Below are 24,904 nucleotides of genomic sequence, written 5' to 3'. Positions count from 1 at the left end.
CGAGTTTTCTCAATCAATTCATTCCCAACAACAATAATTTACATTATATCGCAATAATTACTCTCAAATATTGAAACCCTATTGGTATATAGACTGTCTGAAATAGCAAAAAAAAAAAAAAATCGTAAAGAAACATGTTATCAAAGTTCTCTAAGCATACAAAATATGGATATAAAATAGACGGTAATATTACCTACCACTATGACTCAAAGGGTGAATGCCTGCCCACTTCCGGCTTACTATATATCTTATATATATATATATATGTCTGGCGCTAACGCAGCCGACGTTCGAGCCATCGCCGAGTGCATAGAATGTAGCGTACGGAAAAATTTAGCCGGAAGTGTGAAGACATTAATGAATATTAACTGTAAATTCTTTGAAGATAAAGAAGCATGATTCGAATGGGGAGGGGATGGAAAAGCGTTAGAAAATCTTTAACGCCACGTTTCGAAGTTCGTATGTACCTAGTAGTAATAGGCCTGGGTAGGTGGATATGTACGTATGTATTTAGGTATAATAGAAAACTTACCGATTATAAGAGAAACTATCGACGTTCTAGTTTATATGGTGTTTAATGCATGAGAGTAACGGGAAAGCATTTTATATCATGCGCAGTGTAATTTATATAAAGAAGGGACAGACGGTATGGTAGGTACGTGTATTACCGACAGGTAAAACGCAACGACACATGGTCTTTGTTTTATACATGCACGTACGTATGAATACAATAATAATTCCACCGACACATACGTATACTTATAACTCGCAATTCTCATTACAGACGATTTCGAGAGCAAGAAGTTGTTAAAAGACGCCATGACGAGACCCAATTGAGGTAAAATTAGAGAAGATAAGAACCGCTCCTATTCTTCTACACTATCGTGTTCCATAGTTTCCAAGTAGAATATAAAAAACAAAAAAGCATACTTTCAAAAATGTAGGGAAGAATGTAAATACCGATAAAACATGTTCAAATTCTAGTACAATTTTTTGAATCTTTCGTCTATCGCAGTAACGCTTATTGAAAATAAAAATAAAAATTACAAAAAATTTCTCCATATTACAATTATTCTCATGTCGCATATAGCGCGTGTTTCGTCAATATTGCTAAAAGTTTCACGCATGTAGGATAATTATACGACACAAGCGCACACATGGAGCATGTATCGCACATGCGTAATACCGGAGGTGTGTGAAGTAAGGTCAGGCATTTCGGCGATTCGGTCGACTCGACTTTCTCGCAACGCTCGCAGCAAATAGCGGCACACAAAGTGAGAACATACGACCTGGGCGTGTATAATAAAATTCGATTGCATAATTACTTTAGTCTTGGACAGGCACGGAGTGCGCTCTCTCTTTCTATGTGACGCATAACGTCGCGTTGTCGGTTGGTCAACGACGGCAACACAAGGATGAACGAGCATTTATTTTACGATGACAATGCGGACCGGAATTCACAACAACCTCCCGAGTTGTGAAAAATCGCAAAATTGGCATATAATCGATTGTGCTCGGTGTACATCGTATATCGGCGAAATTATTGTTATCGATGAAGTTAACATATAAAAGGATATAAATAACCGAATAAAAAAAAAAAAACGCACACTTGCAATTGATTATAGACGAATTATATCCTCAACATCTCTCCACGTTCACCCCGCGTATTGTAATTATACGAACAACAATCCGTATATACTTTTAATTTCTGGCAAAAAATGTTGACGGTAGGAGGAATGAGAAGAATGAGAGTAACAAGAAGAAGAGGAGGTGGAGGAGGATGAGGAGGAAGGGAAGGGAGTCGTTCAAACACACCGACAGCAAAGAATACGTCGAGTAGAACGCATACGTGGAGTGCAGGCGCGAAGCGGCGTCGTATGACCCACTTTTGCGCTTCGAAATCGAGAGTGATACGTCTCCTACACACTCTACTACCCAACCTCCACACACACACGCTTGCGTTGAGCCAAACATCCATCAGCGCGTTAGAGTTTCGCGTAAAGATGTTTGTGTCGAGCGGTTGTTAGTATGCAATAAAATATTGTCGAAATCTAATATATTCATGGATGTTATTATTGTTATTGTAAAAGAAGAAACGTCGGAGGAGGCTACGATACGTGTGTTAGCGGCGTTTCAATAGAAAATAGAACGTACAAGAATGAGAATGAGAATAATGGGAATGAAGAGAAAAAGGAAGAAAAAAAGGGGGAAAAAAAAAAGAAAAAAGAAAAAGAAGAAGACGAAGAAAGGAAAAGAAAAGTGCAGGGATGAAAAGGAGGGCGGACAAGTTTGCGGCACCGTTGCAGCCCTGACCCAGAAAATATCGTAAGCATCGTTTTCAATGGAAATCATCGGGTGAGGAGAAACGGCAGTGCCTATATATTGTAAAATATTATATACCGATCACACATGCGCTTCAAAGAGCATATGCACAGTTACAAAGGCAGCTAGGTAGTAGGTTTAAAACGGAAATATCAGTTTCGGGTGAAAAACGTTCACTGTAAGCCATCCCGCACGCTTGCAAGTACAGCGCGATCGTAATTCGAACGTTTGAAAATTTCGGGTTGAAATAATAACTCATCGCTAACCGATATTCAAAGAGTGGGAGAAAATTTTGGGAAAAAAATTGATAAGGAAATGATAGACAAGGAATTCGTGTCGTTGCTCGTCTTTGCGACAACGTCGATGAACGATTAGAGGTGTTGAGTATAGCGGTGAAATTTACGCGGAGGAGAAACTATCTACAGTAAAGGTAACTACGTGTACACTTGAAGAAAACGTTTTTGCTTTTCTTGAAAAAATCAATTTGTTGACGCATTTTGTAGAAAATTTTCTAGCGGGAACGCGATGTTTTCTTGTAAATACCAAAATGAATAAAAATAATTAAAAATATACTTATAAATACGAAATCTTGATTTTAATTTCGTCAATTCAATGAAATAATACTTTTTTCGTGGTATGTATCATGAAAATATCGAATAACGTCTGGTAGATTCAAGTGAATCGCTTCGTACAATTTTAGAGAAATTAAAAGATTAGTCAAATTTACAAAATCATGAGGCTCGCCAAGTGATTACCGCTAACAAATAATACGTTGCATCATTTTTTTTTTTTTTTTTTTCCTTTCAAGTGGCAAAATACATTCTGTAACGCGTCAAAAATCCTTTCTCGCAACAGAAGTAAGATGAGCAGTTATCGGGAGGGGCACCAGGCATCTTTCTACGACAATCGGCATTCAGAGCATTCACAAATGGGATATTTCTTTGTCGTCGTTTAATACAGGACTTTATTCACGTAGCATAAATTACAATCAAACCGTATTGTGTTCGGTTACAACAATAATAATGAAATCATTTTTCAACCTTCACAAAACGGTATGACCGTAGCGGCGAAGAGAAAACCGAAAACTCTTATCGAGTGTAGGATCGATTATGAAAACCGCTGTTTCCAATTTCTGGTGACGACAGAGAGCGTTCAACCCTTTTGGCGTATCGTCAAGGATAGAAGAAGATCTATCGGACGGACCCCCTGCACTGCATCGGCATCGTCATCATCCTACGAATAAGGCGAACGTCAAGGGCAAAAAAAATTATCCCGAGGGTCGGAGCTGTGGTACCGTTATGCCTTTTTTCGCCCCCTCGGCATCCCTTATACCGAGCACATCAGCAACATAGTTGGAATCCCTAGGAGCTGGTTATCCTGGTCGAACAGCGTCAGCAAGGTGGTCTGAAGAGGGAATATATATCTCTATATATATATATATATAATATATATGTATAAAACGCATCCTAACCCCGTTATATTTACGTGTGTGTGCGTGAGTGGATGGATTGATGGAAATCTTTTTTCTAACGGTATGCGAGAAGGAGAAAAACCAACGAAAGGATCGCTGCAGCAGGTATAATAATGTAAGATTAGGAGCAAAAAAAAAGGGGCGGGGGGGGGGGGCCTGGGGCATTATATTATATTACAACGAAGAGCGAGAGAGATGCTTCGGATTCCAACCTGGCAACCCCCCCTCCGCCCCGCAGATGGATCATCATGGGGATTGCTTTTTTTTGTTTAATTTTTTTTCTCTTTTATCCCGTTTTATCGGAGTTTTTTTTTTTTTTTCTAGTTTTTCAGGTACCGTCGCGTCTTTTTACCCCCGTAAGGGATGAAAATCATAAAAATACATATTATACAGGTCTGTATGTAGAGTAAACGGGCGAAATAAATGATCGGGAGAATTGAAAAAGACTGGGGCGGTTTATTTTAGGACAAAAGTACAAGGAGACGTGTGACGTTTTTAAAGTCCGTTTCAGGAATCCAGAACGATACTCGTTGATCCCAAAAGACGTACGTTGTCAGTGAACATCAGATCTTCATTTTCATTAATTAACTACATACATGCATATTCGGATGGGGAAACCGTAATAATATACACACAGATATTCGATTTCATCTAATTATATCGTTCCTTTAAGAATAGCTTAAAATTTGTATAAATTTCCCCGAAACTCATTAATTAAATTGGTATTGTTTGAACGATTAACAAAAAACTATTAAAAATAGTGTGCATTTAAGTTTGACGGTGAATATCTTCTGAACGGTTAATTTAATCGACTAATCATGACAGACCATTATTTTACAGCAGTAAATTTCCGACACAACCATGAGTTGCGCGTATTATAATGACTTTTTGTTGAAGAGTTATAAAATTCATAAAAAAAAAAAAAGACATCTACCTCAAAATGATCAAACTTTAGCCTTCAATAACTTCTGAACAGTGAGGTATACAGAAAAATTGTAAGAGACCTTTTTTGCAGAGGATTCAATTTCCCACGAAAATACGAGACCATTTTTTTTTTTTTATAAATAGTAGATACCGAGATGTGTATTTTTCTTCCTCGCCGTAAGAAAAAAATAGAAAACTGCGAAGCGGAGGACCTTCCTATTAAAATTAAGAGCTCATACTCGGAGAGAATGTTCTTGAGGTTCTCTACCAACCAAGTTTTCGGAGTATGAAGTGAAAAAAAAGAAAAAAAAAAAAATAGTCGATTTTTTGGCCCACCCTAAATTGTATATATACACACGCGTAATATACCTACACCTATGTATATACCGCCGAGTGATAACAGCGTGTAAACGAATGGCGACACCAGTCATTGGCCATAAGGTAGGTAGATTGATGACCGTGTCTCCATGCGTTATATACACACCCGTATGTTATCCACCACGTACGTACGGCTTGCCGACAATGTAGGTCAGGGCTCGCGCATCGAGCGCGTCCGGGTCTTCCTCCTCACTGCACGACGAGAGAAGCGACGCGACGAGACGAAATATAGAGGGAGGTAGGTGGATAGGTATTTTATAAACGTGTATTACGACCTCACACGCAACGCGTCGCTGCTGCTGCTGCTGCTGCTGCATTGAAGAATTTTATCCTCTCTTGCTCTTTGCCAAATTATTGAAAAAGATTTTTTTTTTGTTGTCATTCGTTGATAAACGATTCACTGGGTTACAGCATATAAGTATCCATATGTATGGATAGATGCGTGCGTGTGTGTACAAGGCACATAGATCGACTGACCTGGCGATGTTGTACACACGATGTATAAACGCGTCCGTGCCAATGCTCTACAAACCGAACGAGGCACAAGGACGGGCTACCCTAGATTTTTCCCTCTGATTGTGAGGCAAATTAAACTGCATGTACGTATGTGTGTGTATATATACGTTGTTGAAACGATAATACTGCAATTGCGTTACGGTACAGTTATTGAAATTACAATCAAAGTGCGAGAATAAGTATAAACGTATCGATAATAATTGAAGAAGCGAAGAAGAAGGTAAAGTAACTTCGAAGAGGGTAAAAAGAAAATGAGTAAGATTCGCGAAAATCGAAGCGGACGAACAAGGAATTCATACTTGTCGTCAAAGGATGCGAGGATGTGTGTATACGTATATGTATACATGAATGCGTATGCATATACGACTGTATACACGACGGACGGTGAGAGAGAATCGTAAAGAGGAGGGAGGGACAGGAAGCGAGTCCTTCCTTCCGCGCCGGGATAATATCCTGAATCGTAATGAGGTAAAACGCCGCGATCATTCTCCGAATCATTAGTTATTTAAATAAGTCTCTTAGACGTCGACGTGGTTGGTTGGAAAAGATGGGAAAACAGGGGAGAAGGAACTTTGGTTTATGGCCATATTATAATATACCTATGCGGATACTCGGAAGTGCATAGATTCCACATACCTACGGTTTAAAAACGAAGAAATAAGTTTATCGTTGCTATTATTCTCGTCAAATCCTTCCTCGTTGCTGCGAGTCTAATTCAAACACTATACATATTATTATATAACAACAACAACAACAACGACGATCACAAGACCGTTTATCGCGACGAGTATTTCTTTTCCTCATCCTTCGCGATTCGTTCAATAAACTTTGTCTTATCGTAATCACCACGACGGGTGTAATTATACAGGACTTGTAAGACTGCGGCGAAAAGGAGCCAAAACATTGTGGTAAGAGAAAAAAATAAATAAAAAAATCGTACATCTGCGACAGAGTTAAAACGACATGTATATAATACAATCGAAACCTCGACATGTCATATCGTATCTGCATACTACGTACATGCAACGTATACACGTATGCAAACAAAGTAAATAAATAGGCAAAAAGGACAGGTTGTTGGTATTATAAGCGTGTGTGTATAATTATGTAAATAAAAAGTAAAAGTTAACCGGTAACCGCGCGACGTGTGAATGTCTGAGCTGGCGATGAACACTTTAGAGAGTCTCTCCGTGCATACGTATGTACGTACATCGTAGGCATTATTTTGACTTTAAACTGCAGATAATTGTAAGTTAATTATATTTTCAACGTTTCTTCACCTCTAGCATTACTCTTCCTCGATTCGCTTTTCCGATAATTACACACAGGTATATTGCTTTGGCAAACGGGGTCGACTCGAGTGTGATCGAAAAGTTTTTCACCACGTGCGCAAGGTGGGTAAAAATATTGGCAAAAAAAATTTACACAAGTGTTTTCCGAGACGGCGGTGCAATGCGGTGATAACGATATCGAGAAAAGGTGACAAAGAGAACGAGGGGAGTCGAAAATGAGACCAGACAATCGTAAAATAACAACGCGTGCCGCCGCCGCCGCCGCCTTCTTCGCATTGCCAAAGAGGTAAACGGTCTTTGACGAACATCGCGGACGACGACGTAAATAACAAACAGAGATGAATTAAAGAGTGCGAAGAAAGTACGGAGTGAATGAAAAGAAAAGACAAGGTGAGGAAATCGAATACTACAAGTCTATTAAGAAAAAAGAATGAAGAAGAAAAAGGAAACGACAGACTCGGATGAATAACTAAATAAATAATGTACATAAGATTACCTGTGTACGTGAACATAATACATACGCAAAGATACAATCGAAAAGCTCAACTTGCAATGTGTAATACATAGGTATATAGGTATATAATATATACAGATATATACAGTTTTCTCTTGATCTTTTCTAGTGAGAGGGAAAAAATAAATATAAATGATAAAAAAAAAAAAAAACCGAAAGGGAAAGAGAAAAAAAGGTCAAGGTACCGTTTTGGGTCCTTCCGCGCAGACGGACCGAGAGACGCGATCTATGCCGCCCAATTTTCTATGCATCTACGCCCAACCCTTTCATTCTTTCTTTCTTTCTTTCTTTCTTTCTTTCTTTCTTTCTTTCTTTCTTTCTTTCGCTCATTTACGACAGGCGGCTACCGTCTGACTTCCAGCTCGGTTTCCCCCTTTTCCTTCCATATACAAATAAATAGATACATATGTATATACGCATATATATATATATAAAACCATACAGACGCGCATTATATATTCAGAGTTGCATTAAGCTTATATCGTATGTATATGCAGTATATGCACACACCTTCACCTGCATGCACAAGTATTATCAACACACGAGGTAACGACCAAGAACTTTCAACTGCGTCCCACCAACTGCAGCGATTTCCGGTACTGAAATCATCGTCCAATTTCATCTTTCCCTTGACGTTACGTAAGTGTATAATTTAATCTTGCGACGGTGATTTAATTTTTTATTATAAGAATAAAAAATTTTAAAACCGAACGAATGAAAGAGTAACGTGAATTAAAAATTACGATGAATGGAAAAAAAAGTAAACAAGGTTCTTAAAATTTTTGAGTATCAAACGCGTCGTAGCAAAATTGAAAAAAAAAAACAAAAAAAAAATTAATATTTTCAAAAATTAATTGCAAAGTAGTTTTTCGAAGAAATTTTAATTTTCATACCCTGTAACGGAACTTCGGTGTAAAAGAAGCGAGAATTTCATAAGATATAATAATCACATAATCGACGTACGAAGATGGGTAAAATGAAGTACAAGTTAATTGGATCCCGTAAAGTGGAGAAACAACAATTTTTACTGCCAAAAAAAAAATAACTTCGTTTCTATCCATATTAAAGGTTTAATCTCATATGCTTTTACATATGCATAGATACCTACACATATATATATATATATACACATTCATACACGTTATGGGGGAAGAGACCTTTGAAGAAAGAAAAAATAAAAAAATTCGTTTCACGTGTACATTATAAGTAGGTATGCGTATCACAGTATAAATAGTTTACGGTGTGACTGAATAGGAAAATGGCTAGGTGAAAACTTTTACGAATTTTCTATTCCCTTAACCTCCTCGAAAGATTAAAATTCGCTCGAAACTTTCTCCACCCTCTTTCTTTCTCTCAATCCGTAAAGCGCTTTTTTCTCGCACTGTTGCGCTAAAATGTGTGAACTCCCAACCATGCATGCAACTGACATACACGAGACAAACACACACACACACAATAGTGTGCATTGTCAAGTAGGTACACAGCTATGGTTTCGTCCGTCCAATTTTCTTGCGGGTGAAATGTGTGTGTGTGTGTGTGTGTGTGATACATATACACAGCAGGTCTGGTTGCCGCAGCCTTGACTTCTCACCCCGAAATTGGCCATTCCGCTTTCGACGGGAATTAGGAAAAGTGAAAAGTGGCCGACGACCCACGGTTTTCCGGATTTTGTCCCTCGCTCGTCCCGCCCGCACTTTCACCCCCTTTCTCCGTCAACTGACCGTCGCACTATTTCCGTTTCTTTTTTGTATTCTCATTGTCGTTCTTCTTGGGAGGTCCACGCGTAGCGGAAGAATAATACGAAAAGGAAAGGGGTGTAAAAAAAAATCGAAAGGCTTAAACGTCGAAGAGAGACTGGTAGAGTATACAGGAATAAGTGCGGAGCGAAGAAAAAAAGTCCCTGACCAACCAAAAAATTCCCTGACATTTCCCTGACATACGATATTCCCTGACATTTCCCGGTTTTCCCGGTTTTCCAGACGGGTGGCCACCCTGGAATACTACAAAGGTTTAGAAGAGCATTAGTGCCGTACATCAAAAGTAGCGAGAGAGAGAGAGAGAGAGTCGGGATAGTAGTAAATAAATAATAGTGAAAAAAAACGTTATAGATTAAGAACCTTAATATAAATTATACTTCAGAGTTGTAACCTACAATGTAGCTACTGAAGCTAAATAAACTACATCAATCAATCAATCTTTCGCTAGACGTCGAACTCTTTATACACGCATATGATACGTGGCGTTTAGCAGTGGCCGACCGGCAACAGGGATCTTCGAGATAGATGTCGAAGACGAAAAAAGATTTTTAATTTTAGCGGGGTTGAGGCAGGTCAAACCCTGCAATGTCGCAAGATTTATCAGCTGAATATAAATGCGGGTGCCGTGCGTGTCTCTATGTATAATACGATATGTGTGATATTCGATTTCCAGAGAAAGAGAAATAACGATGAGGGAGGGAGGAATGGGAGAAGGGAGGAAGATAGAGAGAGAGAGAGACGAGAGAGACAGAGATAGCAAATGAAGGACTTGACGAGAAGTGAACGCGGCGACGATCCGCGACAAACAAGATAAAATACAGATTGTACGCAACGAGCGAATAAAAAAACAACGAACGTGTATTTTATACATTACATATACTGTATATAATGGAAAATAGAATATGACAAAGATGATAGAGATGGATAGATAGAAGGAGGATGAGAGAGCGAGAGAGAGAGAATCCTTGATCTAATCGGTTCGGTGGAACATTTTTCTCTCTTTCTCTCTCTCTCTCTCTCTCTCTCTCTCTCTCTCTTACTCCGTTCTTCCGTCATTTTTCTACCTTCACGGATCATTTCGACTCGTTTTTCCTCGTGTATATATGTACATGTATATACATATACACATGTATATGCACGTATGTATTAATAGGTATCGTAACATGTACGATCCTCCCTCCCTCTCTTTCTTTCTTTCTTTCTCTCTTTCTCTCTCCCCGCGTACACAGCGTATTGCTGGTACTGGTATTGGGTCTCTCGACCTTCGCAAGGTGCCTTGCGTAATATTTTTATCTCCGAAATTACATCCTCGCTTTCTGCCCGCTTTAACTCGCACGCTCTTACTCGTTCAGCCCAATGGCTGCGGCATTCGTGCATACATACATCATACATACATACGTACGTACGTAACACGCGTGAGTATCAATTTATATTTTCTGTAAACCTTACATTATAAACGTCAAACTGTTGCTGCGGTATGCATGTACATTATTATGTTACGTATAGGTATGTCATCTTTATGTTGTGAAAGGTTGTACGAGATTACGATGAGAAAAATAAAAAAAAAAACTAATCAATCCCCGAGCCCTCGCTTCCATTCGCGTACTATTGTACGTACATTATAATACGTATTATATTACACAACGGTGTTTGTAGCGACAATGCGAAAAGCGTAGGAATCATTATTTATACACACACAAAGCGTCTAAATCTCCCCGCTAAACAATTTCGGCACAGTTTCGTGATCTCACGATGTTATATATTAATACTAATAATAATATTGATAATAATGATAATAATAACAACAATAATAATCATGTTGTGAACGTGATTGCGCTTCATTCTTTTTCTTCGTTTCTTCCTCCTTACTTCGTATAATAATCATCATCTCCTATTGTACACGCAGCAGAGGGTGTGAATGGGGGGGGGCTAAAAACGGTGGGGGGGTAGAGAAAGATTAAAAAACGCGTGTCACGTTTTATCTTATCCAAATTAGACCCGACTCTCGATCCTCCCCCTACCTATTTCTTTTCCTACACAAAACTACCTCGCCGAAGCCAACCTGAAGAAAGCTAAAGAAAGTTTTTCAATATGATCGGTTTCGGTTACTCTCTTCAATTTTTGATACGACAAATTCACGAACTGACGACACGTCCCTCCTACACCCTCCTTACATGCTTGCGTTTCATACATACGCAAACGAATCAAGCAATTAAATTCCATCCTTTCCTCTCAATGACGACGAACGGTTAAATTTTTGTTCGCAAAACGACAATACCGACGAATAATTACCACCTTTCTTCGAATTCCGCGATGAGATATGGTAAAAGATAAAGAAAGATAAAAAAAGAAAGAAAGAAAGAGAGAAAAAGAAAAACGTTAACGCCGTGCATTCGTTTTTCTCTTTATCTTTATTTTAATTATAATTTTTGGGGGAGTGAAATCAATGCGAAAGATCGTGACTCACGGTATCGCCTCATGAGGTTCTTCTTGTAGGGTTTCGTGCCGGGAGGCCTGGACCTCGACCTGGTGCCGGTAGAGTTCTTCTGGTTATTGTCCGAGCAGGAATCATCCGAGTCCTCGGAGCAGGTCCTTTCGCCCTGAGACGAATACTCGGCGACATTGCCCTGAAGTCTAAGGGCGGCCGGTTCGTCGACGTCTTTGACTTCCGGTTCGAATAGGTCGGCCGACTCCTGCTCGTTTTCGAACTCCGGATAGTCGCCAACCCTGACGCTCAGGTCGAGCGGCTGGTCCTCGAGCATTGCGGCGATGCTTCTCTCGCAAAAAGTCACCGGATAATCTCCCGCCCGCGATCTCCTCTCCTTTCCTTTTCTTTCCCTCCTCCGTTTCTTTTCTCTTCTCTTCTTCTTTCCCCCCTCTATTCACCGCTTAACGCGCGATTCATTTTCTTCCTCGGTCACAACACTCTCCTCTTCCTTGCTTACCGTTTCTGGCGCTTATAATGGACCAATTACTTGTACCTGTCTTTTGTCTATCTATTTACGTATATGTATATATATATATATCTGTATATATCTACCTATCTATCTATCTACCTTACCGCACACCCGCTGCACACACATCCGCACACACATTTGGACGATTGACGAGATAGAAACAACGTCGCATGACGATCGGGAAACGATTCGAAAGATGAAACTTGTTATATACATATATTAATATATGTACGCATATGTATCTTTTCGATCTTTCAAGTGTTACAATCTTCTTTTCTTGACAAAAATTTGTAGGTTCGTTGATAATGTATTGTGCGTATAAGTGACACTGATATCTCACAACACTTCGCTTGTCTTTTCGTTTTGGTTAGTCGTTGTAGTTATTGTTGTTTTTCTTCAAAAAAAATCTCATCGAAACTTGGTCGATATGTATATCTATGTGACACTTGTTTGACTGTCGCAGCAGCACGTGGACACCTCCGACCCGTTTATCTCGATTTTTCCACGTTGGTACGTCGACGGTGTGAAATATTCCTCGTCACGTGGGCGGCGTTTTCCGTACTTTCGGTGTTTGTGTTATTCGCCGTATTTGCCTTCGCCGGGACCGCGGCCAAATAATAAACAAACAAACAACAACAACAACGAGATGACTAGTATAATCTCTCGCTGTATAATTTCAACAATTTCACTTTTAACTCCTTCAATAATCCGTCGTCCTCGATCGACAACAGCGATATTATTACGGTAACATAAAAACCCACCAACAACATCAACACCAACAGCAACAACACATGCACAAAACTATATCTTTCTCTCCCGCCCCCCCCCCCAGACCCCACCGCCGCCGCCCCCCGCCCCACCGTTTATCTCGATTCGACCGTGATTTCTATTAACCTCAACATCCGCGTACACAGATCACAGTGTTTTTATCAATTTTCCTTCCCCTTTCTCGGTACAATTGAACCGGTAAGAACGAACTGAGCGCTTCTGGGATCGACCGAGATTGAAACGAAGCAACAACGATTAAGAAACCGATCACAAGGGGAGGGCGGGTTTATACTCGAATCGATCGATCGGCCTCCGTTTCGTAGGTAAGGAAGAATCGCGAGTGCAGCGAGAATTGTTTCGCGTAAAAATTAAAACGTGTCCAACCGTGCGTTGCGATTCGCTCTTTCCGCCGTCCGTTCCTACTCCGTGCGTATATCTCTGAATCCTTGCGAAGCGGTTGCCGGTGGCACACTGACTGAGTCGCGACCTGGGACTCCGGGTCGGTTCGGCCCGCTAGGCTTGCGCCGCGCGCCATAGACGATGCGAAACCAAGAGTCGAACGGTTCGGGCGTCTCCGGCGCTCTTCGCGCCCCCCACCGCCCGACCGGCTAGACAGTAGGCACCTAGAGACGAAAAGCGATGCTTACCCTACCGCAACATCGCCCGTTCCAATTGAAAGGAAGCTATTTTCCGTCTATTGGGATAGGACAACCGGCCCCTCCTCCCTCCTCTCTCTACCCCCGCCCCGCACCCCGCCCCCTCCCGCGCGCCTTCCCTCCCTCCTGCCGCCGCGAATCGCGCCCTCAGCCACGGTGTACAGACGCGATGCGTGCGTGACGGATTTGTATCCCCTATCGGCATAGACTATGATATGATGGATTGCGGTGTGCGGTTTGCTATCTCGTCGTTGTTTCGATGCCCGCCGATGTATGTTTGATATCGAGCATACCGAGATCCGTACCAGGATTACGCCGATTACGATAACCGAAATAAAACTAGGTTACGGCGGATCGGCCGAAGGATATTTCCGGCTTTTGTACAGTCCGGCCGAAATTCATAACGAAACGCGAAACGACACGTTGGTTTCTTTGAAAACACACCGAGTTTCACCCTTGTATTATAATATACCCACAAACACTAGCTTTTACCGAGAACATGAGTTGAAAACGTTGAATTTTAGATACAAACACCTCGTTGTTATCACGCGCCAAGAGAAATTACATTGTTCGACTGATTTTTGTTTTTCTTTTTCGTTTATTTTTATTTTTTATTTTTTTTTTTTTTTTATCACCAAAAATCACCCGATATGTAATTGAATCCAATACACTGTTCGTTTTGTTCAAAATTTTCATTTCTTTTGTACGATCGCTGCGTAATTTACGATCGACAAACTTACGATTCGGCAACATTCAGTCATTATTCTTATCCAAAATCTATCAACTTACAACGATTTGCAGTGAATTTCTTTGCTAATAAAACGACCCCCGTATGCTTATGATAATCGAGCAGGGCGAATTTTTAAAAAACACAATTATTTCAAAACAACATAATACCGCCTATTGTTTGTTATAATCATGTGTTTACGTATAGCGTTAAAACCTGGTGTTTTAACAATTTTTTTTTTTCATACGCGATGATCTTTTTTGCTAGATGTAACCATGTGATTGATTGGCTTCGTGTAGCTATACTTTTGAAAGACTTGGTTCACCGCGACTAGTTTTTTCTTTTTATTTGGAGAGGGGGGGGGGGGGGGGGTCAACATGATAATGCACACATAAAGTACAAGTTCCATATACCTATACGTCTACAAAGCACCGTCTATACAGCTTTAAAGGCTTTCGGCTCGCCATTACACGGATCGATAATTTCAAGCTCACGGAATCCGGTTGTGGAGCAACAACTTTATAACGTGCAAAAAAATCGGAGCTCGACTCGCGTATAACTGCACGCGCGAAATTTTTACAATCTTATTGCAAAATCGGCGGTCTTTGATACTATGATGATGCACTAATATGTGCGTAATAGTAATACGTGTACCTTGTACGCGAAACGAACCGTGGCGAAAAATCCATAGAGGGGAATTTCCCGGCTATCTTGTCACTGAAAAATTAGTTTTCAACAACTCGCAGAAAAAAAGTTGATTAAAAGTTAATCGACACACCACCGCCTTCTTCTATATTCATTTCTACCCACATTTACAAATATATATTATACATATAATTACGCGTATGTTTGTCTAAATGTTTTGCTTTTTTCCAGTTTCGTATAATATCTATACATATGTATTTATTATATGTAGAGGCATACATATAATAAATACAATATGAGCCACGCGCGGTTTGTTTCACCTCGTTTACCAGACGACTTCATCGTCTGCGAGAATCGCAAATCTTACGAAATATATATATATATACACACATACACGTATATACCGCATGGAGATAGAAAACCTGGTATTTCTTATCAGAACCTGGAAACACGCGGGGTACGAACGTAAGATGATGTCTTCAGTCGCCACAGTCACGTATAAGCGTCAAGTATAATAAGTTATGAGTGTACAAAAACGTTACAGAAATCCCATCGTCAATTAAACAATAATACACGTACAATTTATATCCTATATTACAGAAACACCAAAACAATAGATCATATCCTGCATGTGAAAGGAAACTTTTATACATCAACGATTCGTAGATATTACACCGATTATAAACTCTGTTGGAAAGAACGAAACAAGCAAAGGAAGAAACGGTGAAAAATAATGAACAAAAATTGGAGAAAATTGCAAAATTTGAACCTGATATATACATAAGAAATGTTTATAAATGTCGCGGGTAAAATTGCAGCCATTTCTACAATTTCGCGTATTCTTACTCACGTACGAACATGCGTTTACAAAGAGTTGTGTACAGTGTCGTACACCACGGGCAGTGGTTATATGGAACGAGGAAGAAAGTGCAGCGGCATGACTGAGAGAGGCGAAGGAAAAGACGCAGTCACTGCAATTCTAGGCGTAACGTGCGTATCTGCAGGCTTGTCGCTCTCTCCGTCTCTCCAATTTCTCTCTCCGCCGGGAGTTTTATCAGTTTACCGCATACCGCAACAAGAATTATTCGATCGGACGACAAATACGATTCGATTACGCGACATGTTACCGCGTAGCTACAATGCGATAATTCATAAATATAATCCCAAAACTCCGCGCACTCAAAATCCTCTAAAAATAGGTCTCGTTTTAGTATCATTATTATTGTTGTTGTTGTTGTTATTATTATTGTTATTGCAACCATCTCGGATACATTAGCCGACGATTCAGGCCGCGACTAACGCTTAAAACTTTTCCTCAGACGAACAACAACGTGGTTTCTCTGATCTTTCTCTCCCCTTCCCTTTTCTTCTAAAATTATATCATATACATTCATATTATTTCTTTCTTGGCCTATGGTAATAATAAAGAGAGCGCGTCAGTCCATGGCGGCTGTGCAAGGTGGTTATCCAGCGAGTATCGAAGAAAATTTCATATACAACGACTTGACTACTACTTTGTAGATTTTGACAGGAGGTAGTAGGATAGAAAATAGGATTTGCGGCATGTGCGCAAAAACTAACAATTTGGTAATTACTACGTTTACAACTTAGTGTTGTTATCATTCCTGTTGTTGCGGTGGTGGTAATTAAGCTTCTGTAAATATTTATATATTATTATTGTTGTTATTATTGCTGTTTATAACAACAGTAACTGATATACGCGCACGTGTAGACCGTATACTTGTTATGCGTAAGTATGTACAGTAAGTTGTACACCATAACCGTGCCAAGGCGGAAATATTTATCTGTCACGCGAATATTTGCATAGAATGTTACAAGTATAATAATAAGTGACGAACAAGGCCACGTGAGAGGAAATTTGCGAAGAATTATTAGGTATACTTTATACTATTATTTATAATTTTCCCAGTGGTTACACTAGGTTTTTCTTCTTTTCTATACTTATATAATCACGTCCTTTCCTTACACTATGCACAAAATCGATATAATCATACAACGATCGATTATCGACGATCATTGTATTTCTAATATTTACGTGAACGGAAGCAGTGCGCTGTGTTTCGGATGTAATAATTGAAAAAACCGGAAGATTAAGCCTATAATATGTAGATACAAAGATACATCGTACACCTATACCGATTTCGATATTTCAAAATAATTATAACAACCTTTGCGTCGTAGGTAAATACACGAATATATTTATATTTATTTATCGTTACAACATACACGACGATGATGAGCAATCGTTCGTTTTTATTATCCTCACGTTTATTATACCTGCACCACGGTTTACGATATAAAACTATCAAGTTACACTACATACGTGTCGTGTGTTTATTACACCTGTGTTAGAGACATCGCACCATATAAAATATCTACACTGATAATAACCACGCGCGTTACGAGAAATTTCTAATTAATAATATGCAATATTCTTACTCTACTCCATGTACAATTCTTTTCATTTTTTCTCAAATTTAAAATCTCGTCCGACGTTTGTGTACGATTATAAATTATCCGAGCGGTAAAATAATGGAATCAAATGAGAAATAACAAACAAATCCGACATGTAGGGAATTATCCAGTACGCAAGTATAATAATAGTAGTATTAATAGTAACACCGGACGCAGGATGCGTTTTTCATTATTTCATATGCATGCATAAACATTATAGGCACATATATATATTAGACTGTTTCAAAATAAATCGATAACTTTTTGTTTTGCTTTACACAATCTTAAACTATACTTGGACATCAAAAAATGATCCTCGCGAAAGGAGGGGCCGGTCCTTCAAGATTTAGAGGTGTCTCATCGGACCTTTGTCTTTTTTATTTCGTTAATACGTAAATAATTAATTTGCATGGATGGAACAAACGTTATTCTTGTCCTAAAATGTTGAATATATTCCAAACTTATGTATAAATACTGAATATACTAGAAAAAACGATCTTGATGGTCGCAGCAACCATTATCGGTCGATATAGTATACGTCGAGAAATGCAAAAAACAAAAAATAGTACAAGAATCTCCGTAAAAATGGTTTTTTATTATCGTCAATAATCCGCAATGAATACATTCATTGATACGCTGTTACGATAATCATTTTCGGCTACAAAAAACTTGACTTATTGCAATTGGGGTATTTTTTTCTATGGTCTTGAACTATTTCGAACAAATATTGTTTTTGTTCCTCATTTTTAGTTAACAAATTATTATATTCCTCGACAAGGGCTACTCCACGTTCAGCTGAATCATTTACTACTTTCATTTGTGAGAAAACCATTAAGCACGTTTGAAAGCTTTCGGTAGATTCCCATTGTATGAGAGGCTCATCCAGGAAATCATGGGGCAATTCACATTGTTGAAATAGGCGCCTCGATTTTTGATTGATGAAATGACTTATGTCAATTTCATGCAAGTTTTTTGTAGCCGAAAATGATTATCGTAACAGCGTATCCATGAATGTATTCATTGCGGATTATTGACGATAATAAAAAATTCGTTTTTACGGAGATTCTTGTACTTTTTTTTGTTTTTTGCATTTATCGACGTATATATCGACCGATAATGGTTGCTGCGATTATCGAGATCGTTTTTTCTAGTATACTCAGTACTTATACATAAGTTTGGAATATATTCATCATTTTAGGACTAGAAAAACGTTTGTTCCATCCATGCAAATTAATTATTCACGTATTAACGAAATAAAAAAGACAAGGGTCCCATGAGACACCTCTAAATCTTGAAGGACCGGCCCCTCCTTTCGCGAGGATTATTTTTTGATGTCCAAGTATAGTTTAAGATTGTGTAAGGCAAAAAAAAAAAATTATCGATTTATTTTGAACAGTCTAATATATATATATACATACAAATATATGTACACATATATGTATGTATAATAATAAATACAGTGAGATCCGTGAAGTGCAATCTACCAAATGCATATGCAGTCGTCGTCGTCGTTTCGTTCTCGTTCTTGGTTCGTCGTTTAGTCGGGTTTGAAACTATATAAAGGGGGAAGTCAGAGTCCGAGTCGCGCGGGTGCGGCGGGGGGCAGTCCTTGGAGAGTTCGCTGCACCGGCTTTTGCCCCCCCCCCCACCCCCCTCTTCGTTAGCCGCCACTTTTCCTTCTTCTTTCCCGCCGGCGTTGCAGCAGCAGCCGCAGCAGGCGTCTCGGACGCCGGCCACTATACAACTGCATACTTACATATATATATATACCTATGTATCTCATACATACGTAAGTTGCTGATCGGCGTTTCCCTGTGTATAATATATATATGTATATATATATATATGTACCTAGTTATAACTGCTATATGGTACAGAATAAACTACTGGACGTATATCGGTATCGAGTGTCGTATATGTTAGATATGTGTATATGTTGTATATACATACATGTAGCTTTGATATGCAGCCGGAGGTTTGTTATTACAAATGAATTGGTACAACTGCACTGATTTGTGGCATTCGGACTTCGCACCGTTTACTTTTTATTTATTTATTTTTTTCTTCACCCGAAGTTAATTGGGTAGACATAACAAGAAGAGTTTCGGACCAATATTCGTAGAGCAAGATTTCAATGAAATCGGCCACCAGAGCGGAGACATCCCCTGTCCTTAAAAATTCTAAAAAAAGGTATTTGTCTTGGCTAAGTGTCGGCAAAATGCCGGTATAGGAATCTGTGCTCGCAACAACGTTCCGTCACAAGACATCATCCTCACCTCAAGGGTGGCATACAAGGTGGTGTACATACGTGTATGTATGCACTGTACAGATACCATGTATGCATATATTGTATCGTAATCACAGATCCAACCTAGGCTAACTTTAGCGCGCGTTATTGGACGGCGTGTGACGATGATGATGATTAAGGGGTCGCGTGACGTCACTCGTTAACACCGGCGTGCGTGCTTACGATGGACGCAGAGTTGGTGCAGAAAAGCGAGCTGATTGTGAGCCGATATAATTGCGCAGGGAATGCGGTAGATACGTTGTACACGTGGTGTACGACGAAACATGTATATACGGGGCTTTCCCCCATTTCGAAGACGAATTTTTCATTTGTCTTACTTTTATTTACACGACCGTGTCAACGATTAAATACTGGGGAGAAAAAGTATCGAACGTGTAATTTTATCACAGGATCTAACCGATGAACTACTCTCGGTTTCACATAACGCGCATTTTCTTTCATTGTTGGAAAATGGCTATGGAGAAAAAAAAAAAGAACAAGGTTCAAACTGAGTGTTTCGTAATGGGATTCTAAATTTCATCGAAAAACATTTTAATACCGAATGGTACGAAGATATATTTAATTTCCAAACCGAAGACTAATTGCGAGGTTACGCATCGTGATTTATGCACGCACAATCTTGATGAGAATTGAAAGAATTGCAGATTTTGTGGCAGTGAAATAATTTTGAAATCAGTTTTCTACGATAAGTAAGCAACTAAATTGACAAGTGTTATTGGCTTTGTTCTAATATTAAAAAATTCATCAAACGTATAATCAAGTCAAAGAGCTGTGCAGGCGGAAATACGATAGAACAGAGGTTTGAAAGTGCAACCAAAATTGAATTTAATTGAAACAACATTCCATCGACACTAAAGCAAAATTAAATGGTGATAAATTTCAATTATCAATAACACGATTATTCATGATTTTGAAGAGATCCCATCACCGAATTATTTCTGTGATAAAAAAAATCCTATCGTTCGCAGAATTTCAATGATCTTGTAGCCGATCATTTTATTTGCGAATGAATTGTCTTCAAGTCTAAAAAATCAGATCCACGATAACGATGGAGTATATATTTTATCGCGTAATTGCAGGTTGGCTTTTTAAACGCTAATAACAATATCGTTGATAAAATTTTTTCTTCCCTTAGTATCTTTTCTTGACCAGTAGCGAATAAATTTGATATTTTTCACTGTTAGAAAAGATGAACACCGTTAATCTCCTCGAATGGTTATCCTCCCACTTTCGAACCTTGGTCGGGTGGCATATATTTCCGCACCGTTTCCACCTCTCCGAACGGACTTGTACCGTGAGACGTTCGGTAGATGACGATCGTTAAGGCATCGGCGTTGCGGATAAGCGCGATTCGAGAAAGTGTAAATAGCACAGAGACGCCTTCGCGCCGATCTCCGGTGCACGTGCGTTCTACGTTACAAGTCTCTGTGTGGACGTAATACGGCTAGCCATGGCCTAGATAGAACGCGGCGGCGTGCCGGTTTTCAGCCAGTGGGTGCAGTCTGCCGGTGCATCGGCGCGAAGATAAACTCGCGGTAAAACCGCAAAGAAAAGGGGAAAAGAAAACACGCCGCAATCCCCACTTTACAAATTATTCGACGGCTGCTTAGACGGACACGTACGTTAGCCGTATACGATCTTTTCTCCGTTTAACAAGTGAAACGAAAGTCAACCCCCTGCCCCAATTAACACACGCGTCGCGCGCACTTTGGTACCGAATATTTCTATCAATTTTTCACATACCTACGCCGATTTCAATTTTCCTGATTTCCCGCTTCATTGTCGTATTTTTATTTTTTTCATTTTTTTTTTTTTTTCTATTTTCTTTTCTCTTTAGCGGATTTTTCTAAAATTGTTAATTCATCTCGTTTCGTCGACTTCTAATTCCAGATTCACCTCTTTTATTATACACATACATTGTAACGCATCGTATACAACTGATTGGTTTTTTAATGATATATTCAACGTATGTATAAGATGATGCAATAAAATCGCTGTTATGAGGTAATATATAAGAGGCCGAGCTGTGAATATATATCAACGTCTGTGTACATGTATAGCGGACAATGTGACGTCATTATTAACGAGTCGGCCTAAAATGCCTATGTATTACACAACCCAAGACCTACACACGTACACAATTTCTCATATCATATTCTTAGTTCCTCAGACTACGTACATGACAATATGTCCATACCTACGGATGTCGGATAAATGGCATCGATTATATATATATATATATATATATATATACATATATATATACACACACATGTACAAATCTGATGGAAAGCCGCGCTTTGAAACGCAAAGAACTTTCCTCTCTGGCTACGCATGTGCGTGTATACATACACGCGCACAGGTATCGTAATACAATGAAAAGTGTAAAACAATCAACGAGTTGCAAAGTCTATGATTACCTTTAATAAAAGATTGATGCGTATGTGATCGTTAATCGGCGATCAGGTGAAACGGATACGTAAATACTGTACGAGCCGTCGTGTATAATAACAATAATAACAACGTTAGGCATACACATTATTACATACGATATGTATTGAACGAGGATCGGCCGACACGTATGATCTGTTTTTCGAACAGGTTTTCGATTATTTCCATTTTTTTTTTTTTATTTTGGTCTCATTCTTCATTTCGTTACTGCCGAGTGTCGTGACGACTAAAGTGCGTTTGGAAAATACTGCGGACGAGGAGGGAGATGAGAAAGTTAGAAAATCAGCCTTATACGGCGTAGAGCGAAATTACAACCCGGTGGAGAATCTCGAACTTGCGAAACGGCGCGGTGCCGATCGTTTGCAACGAGAATCCAAGCGCAGGCTGACAGTGCAGTGTATGCACCGTGCGGTACGATGTAAAGATGATAGGTGCACCGACGACTACTCGCTGAAACGACGATCGGGGCTGCCATGCACAAATATGTGTGTCAAGGCACGACCTGGATTTTCCTCCTCCTAGTTCTCTTCTCTCTCTTTTTCTCTCCCCCCTCCCACGCCCCTCGCGAGTTACACGAGAATATATATATATATATAAATTGCCAATACATATATATGTATACGTATGTATACATACAAGCACTCGCGCGCACACACGTGGATATGTAAAATATAACGCATGTGCAACGCGTTACACATTGTTTCTGCACGGCATAATTTATCAATGTAATAAATATATATATATCCCTGCATACGTATGTGAATAGGCATAAATAAACGCGTGTAAGCGTTACGGATTTCTAGCGTAAAAATCAATCACATGTGTACGGTTATTATACTTACAATTCAATTTCCTGTTTTAAATAAATTTCATTCTCTAAAAACAAAAGACAAAAAAAAAAAAATAACCATCTCCGTTCTATAATGGATGATTAGAATGCATATCGTTGCCGGTTTGTAAGGAAATACCGGCGTTATTTACCCAAGTGAGGGACACGTGATGTTCAGATAATGATGACTAATAATAATCAACGGAAAATTTTTATCGTCGCTACGGTAGCGTTATTGCACAATGCATACTGCAACATTGTAAGTATGGTATATGGGGCATTCCACGCCAACTCGACCGGTGTTTGGACCCCGATCGTCTCGAAATCATTTCAGGTGTTTTTCTAACATTTTACTCGGTAAAAAACTGGTCCTAATTTTGTATTAGATTTCTTTATCAAACCTTCTTCATGTTTTATAAATTTTTGAAGTTGATTGAGAAAGCCCGTTTTTTAAATCTGAAAAAATTCTAAAACCAAAAAAAAAAAAAAAAATCCAACGGATGACATAAAACAGCCTCCAGTCCGTGCTCTATTTCTACGCACCCAACAAATATCGAATATTATGATGAAATTATTAAATCTGCTGCACTCCGTAATTACCTGATGAATCTGGTGAAACCGAACATTTACAAGTAAATTGATCCTTATTCGACGCTTAAGATTTGATCCGGTATTAATTTTAACTTTCAAAATTTTTAAATTCCGAATTGAGTAAAAAAAAAAAAAAATACTAGGACATTTTTGAAAACGGGGCCCCGTTTTACGTCATCCACTGGATTTAAGTGCAAAAATTTATCGACAATAAACGGTTTGATGAAAAAATCTAAATAAAAATCAGTACGCGTTTATCACTGAGTAGAATGTTAGAAAAAAATCTGGAATGATTTCGAGACGGTCGGGTTCTAACGCAGGTCGAGTTGGCGTGGAATACTCCATAAATATTACATTATATGAAAACGATGCTAAGTTATATACTACAATAATATACAATTACCACAATAATAAAGCCTGTAGAGTATAAACCTGTAGGGGAGAAAAGAAATTTCCGTATAGAAGGATAGAAAGAGAAAGCAAAAGAGAGAAATAGAGAAGAGGAAAGAGAAGTTAACTTGTACCGAGGATTGGATTATACACCGATCATGCGAAGTAAATTTGTGTCGTAATAGAATGCATTGACCGAGTATAAGTTACCGTTGTACCGATCGTACGGTAATCGAATTATTTCATTATTACGATCATTACGATTATTAATATCCCCGTTACGTGAAAATCCTACAAGACAATAACGAATTTAACGTCAATAACCCGTGCTAAGTTACATAAATACCTACCCTTTCGGAAGTATAATATTATGAATTAAATATATAAGGTATACCAACAATTCGCGCGGAATCGTAAAGGTATGTCACCAGAATTCGATAATACATTAATGTAATAAACCAATTCAATCCAATATTATATGGTACCTGTAACATGTATAATAATAGAACATACAAATATAAATATATAAATAAATATTCATACTGATACGAAGGCAAATAAAATCGACATTGAATACAACGAGTAAGAAAAACAACAATTATATTCGACGAACGATAAATCTGACCGCGTGAATGCGAAGAAGAAAAAATTTTTTAATTTTTTTTCAACAATATAAAATTTACAAAAAATCCCACCAACTACGCATACACCTATATCGTCTTGTAATAATTATCGGTTCAAATTCTCCCTTCGTACGATAACTTACTCATGAAAATGAAAATGCATGCACATCGTGCGTGCGTAATGTAAACTTTTGCCGCTTTCCATCTCTCTTCCATACATATACATATATAATCAATCCCGTGTATAAAATAACCTGTAAAATATATGGCCCAATTGTCGCGGGTTTGATAAAAACGGAGCGAGAAAAAG

At 38.8% G+C, this 24,904-nt stretch overlaps 1 protein-coding gene across 5 annotated transcripts in view; it reads right to left on the bottom strand.

Annotated features, from left to right (window-relative positions):
* The window catches only part of LOC107224310 (ecdysone-induced protein 74EF), a 123,704-nt gene that overhangs the window by 31,072 nt on the left and 67,728 nt on the right, over positions 1–24,904 (bottom strand). The window contains exon 1 of one of the 5 annotated variants that reach the window (XM_015664317.2): positions 11,642–12,932. The exons of the other annotated variants lie outside the window; for them this stretch is intronic. Coding sequence (XP_015519803.1) covers positions 11,642–11,936 — 295 coding nt within the window. The 5' untranslated portion in view covers positions 11,937–12,932. Of the gene's footprint in view, positions 1–11,641; positions 12,933–24,904 lie in introns of those variants that run through there. 5 annotated transcript variants of the gene reach the window in all.

This window comes from Neodiprion lecontei, chromosome 4, assembly GCF_021901455.1.
Source record: "Neodiprion lecontei isolate iyNeoLeco1 chromosome 4, iyNeoLeco1.1, whole genome shotgun sequence".
Lineage (NCBI taxonomy): Eukaryota > Metazoa > Arthropoda > Insecta > Hymenoptera > Diprionidae > Neodiprion > Neodiprion lecontei.
The sequence above is the reverse complement of the archived record's forward strand: the minus strand, read 5'-3'. Positions and strand labels throughout refer to the sequence as shown.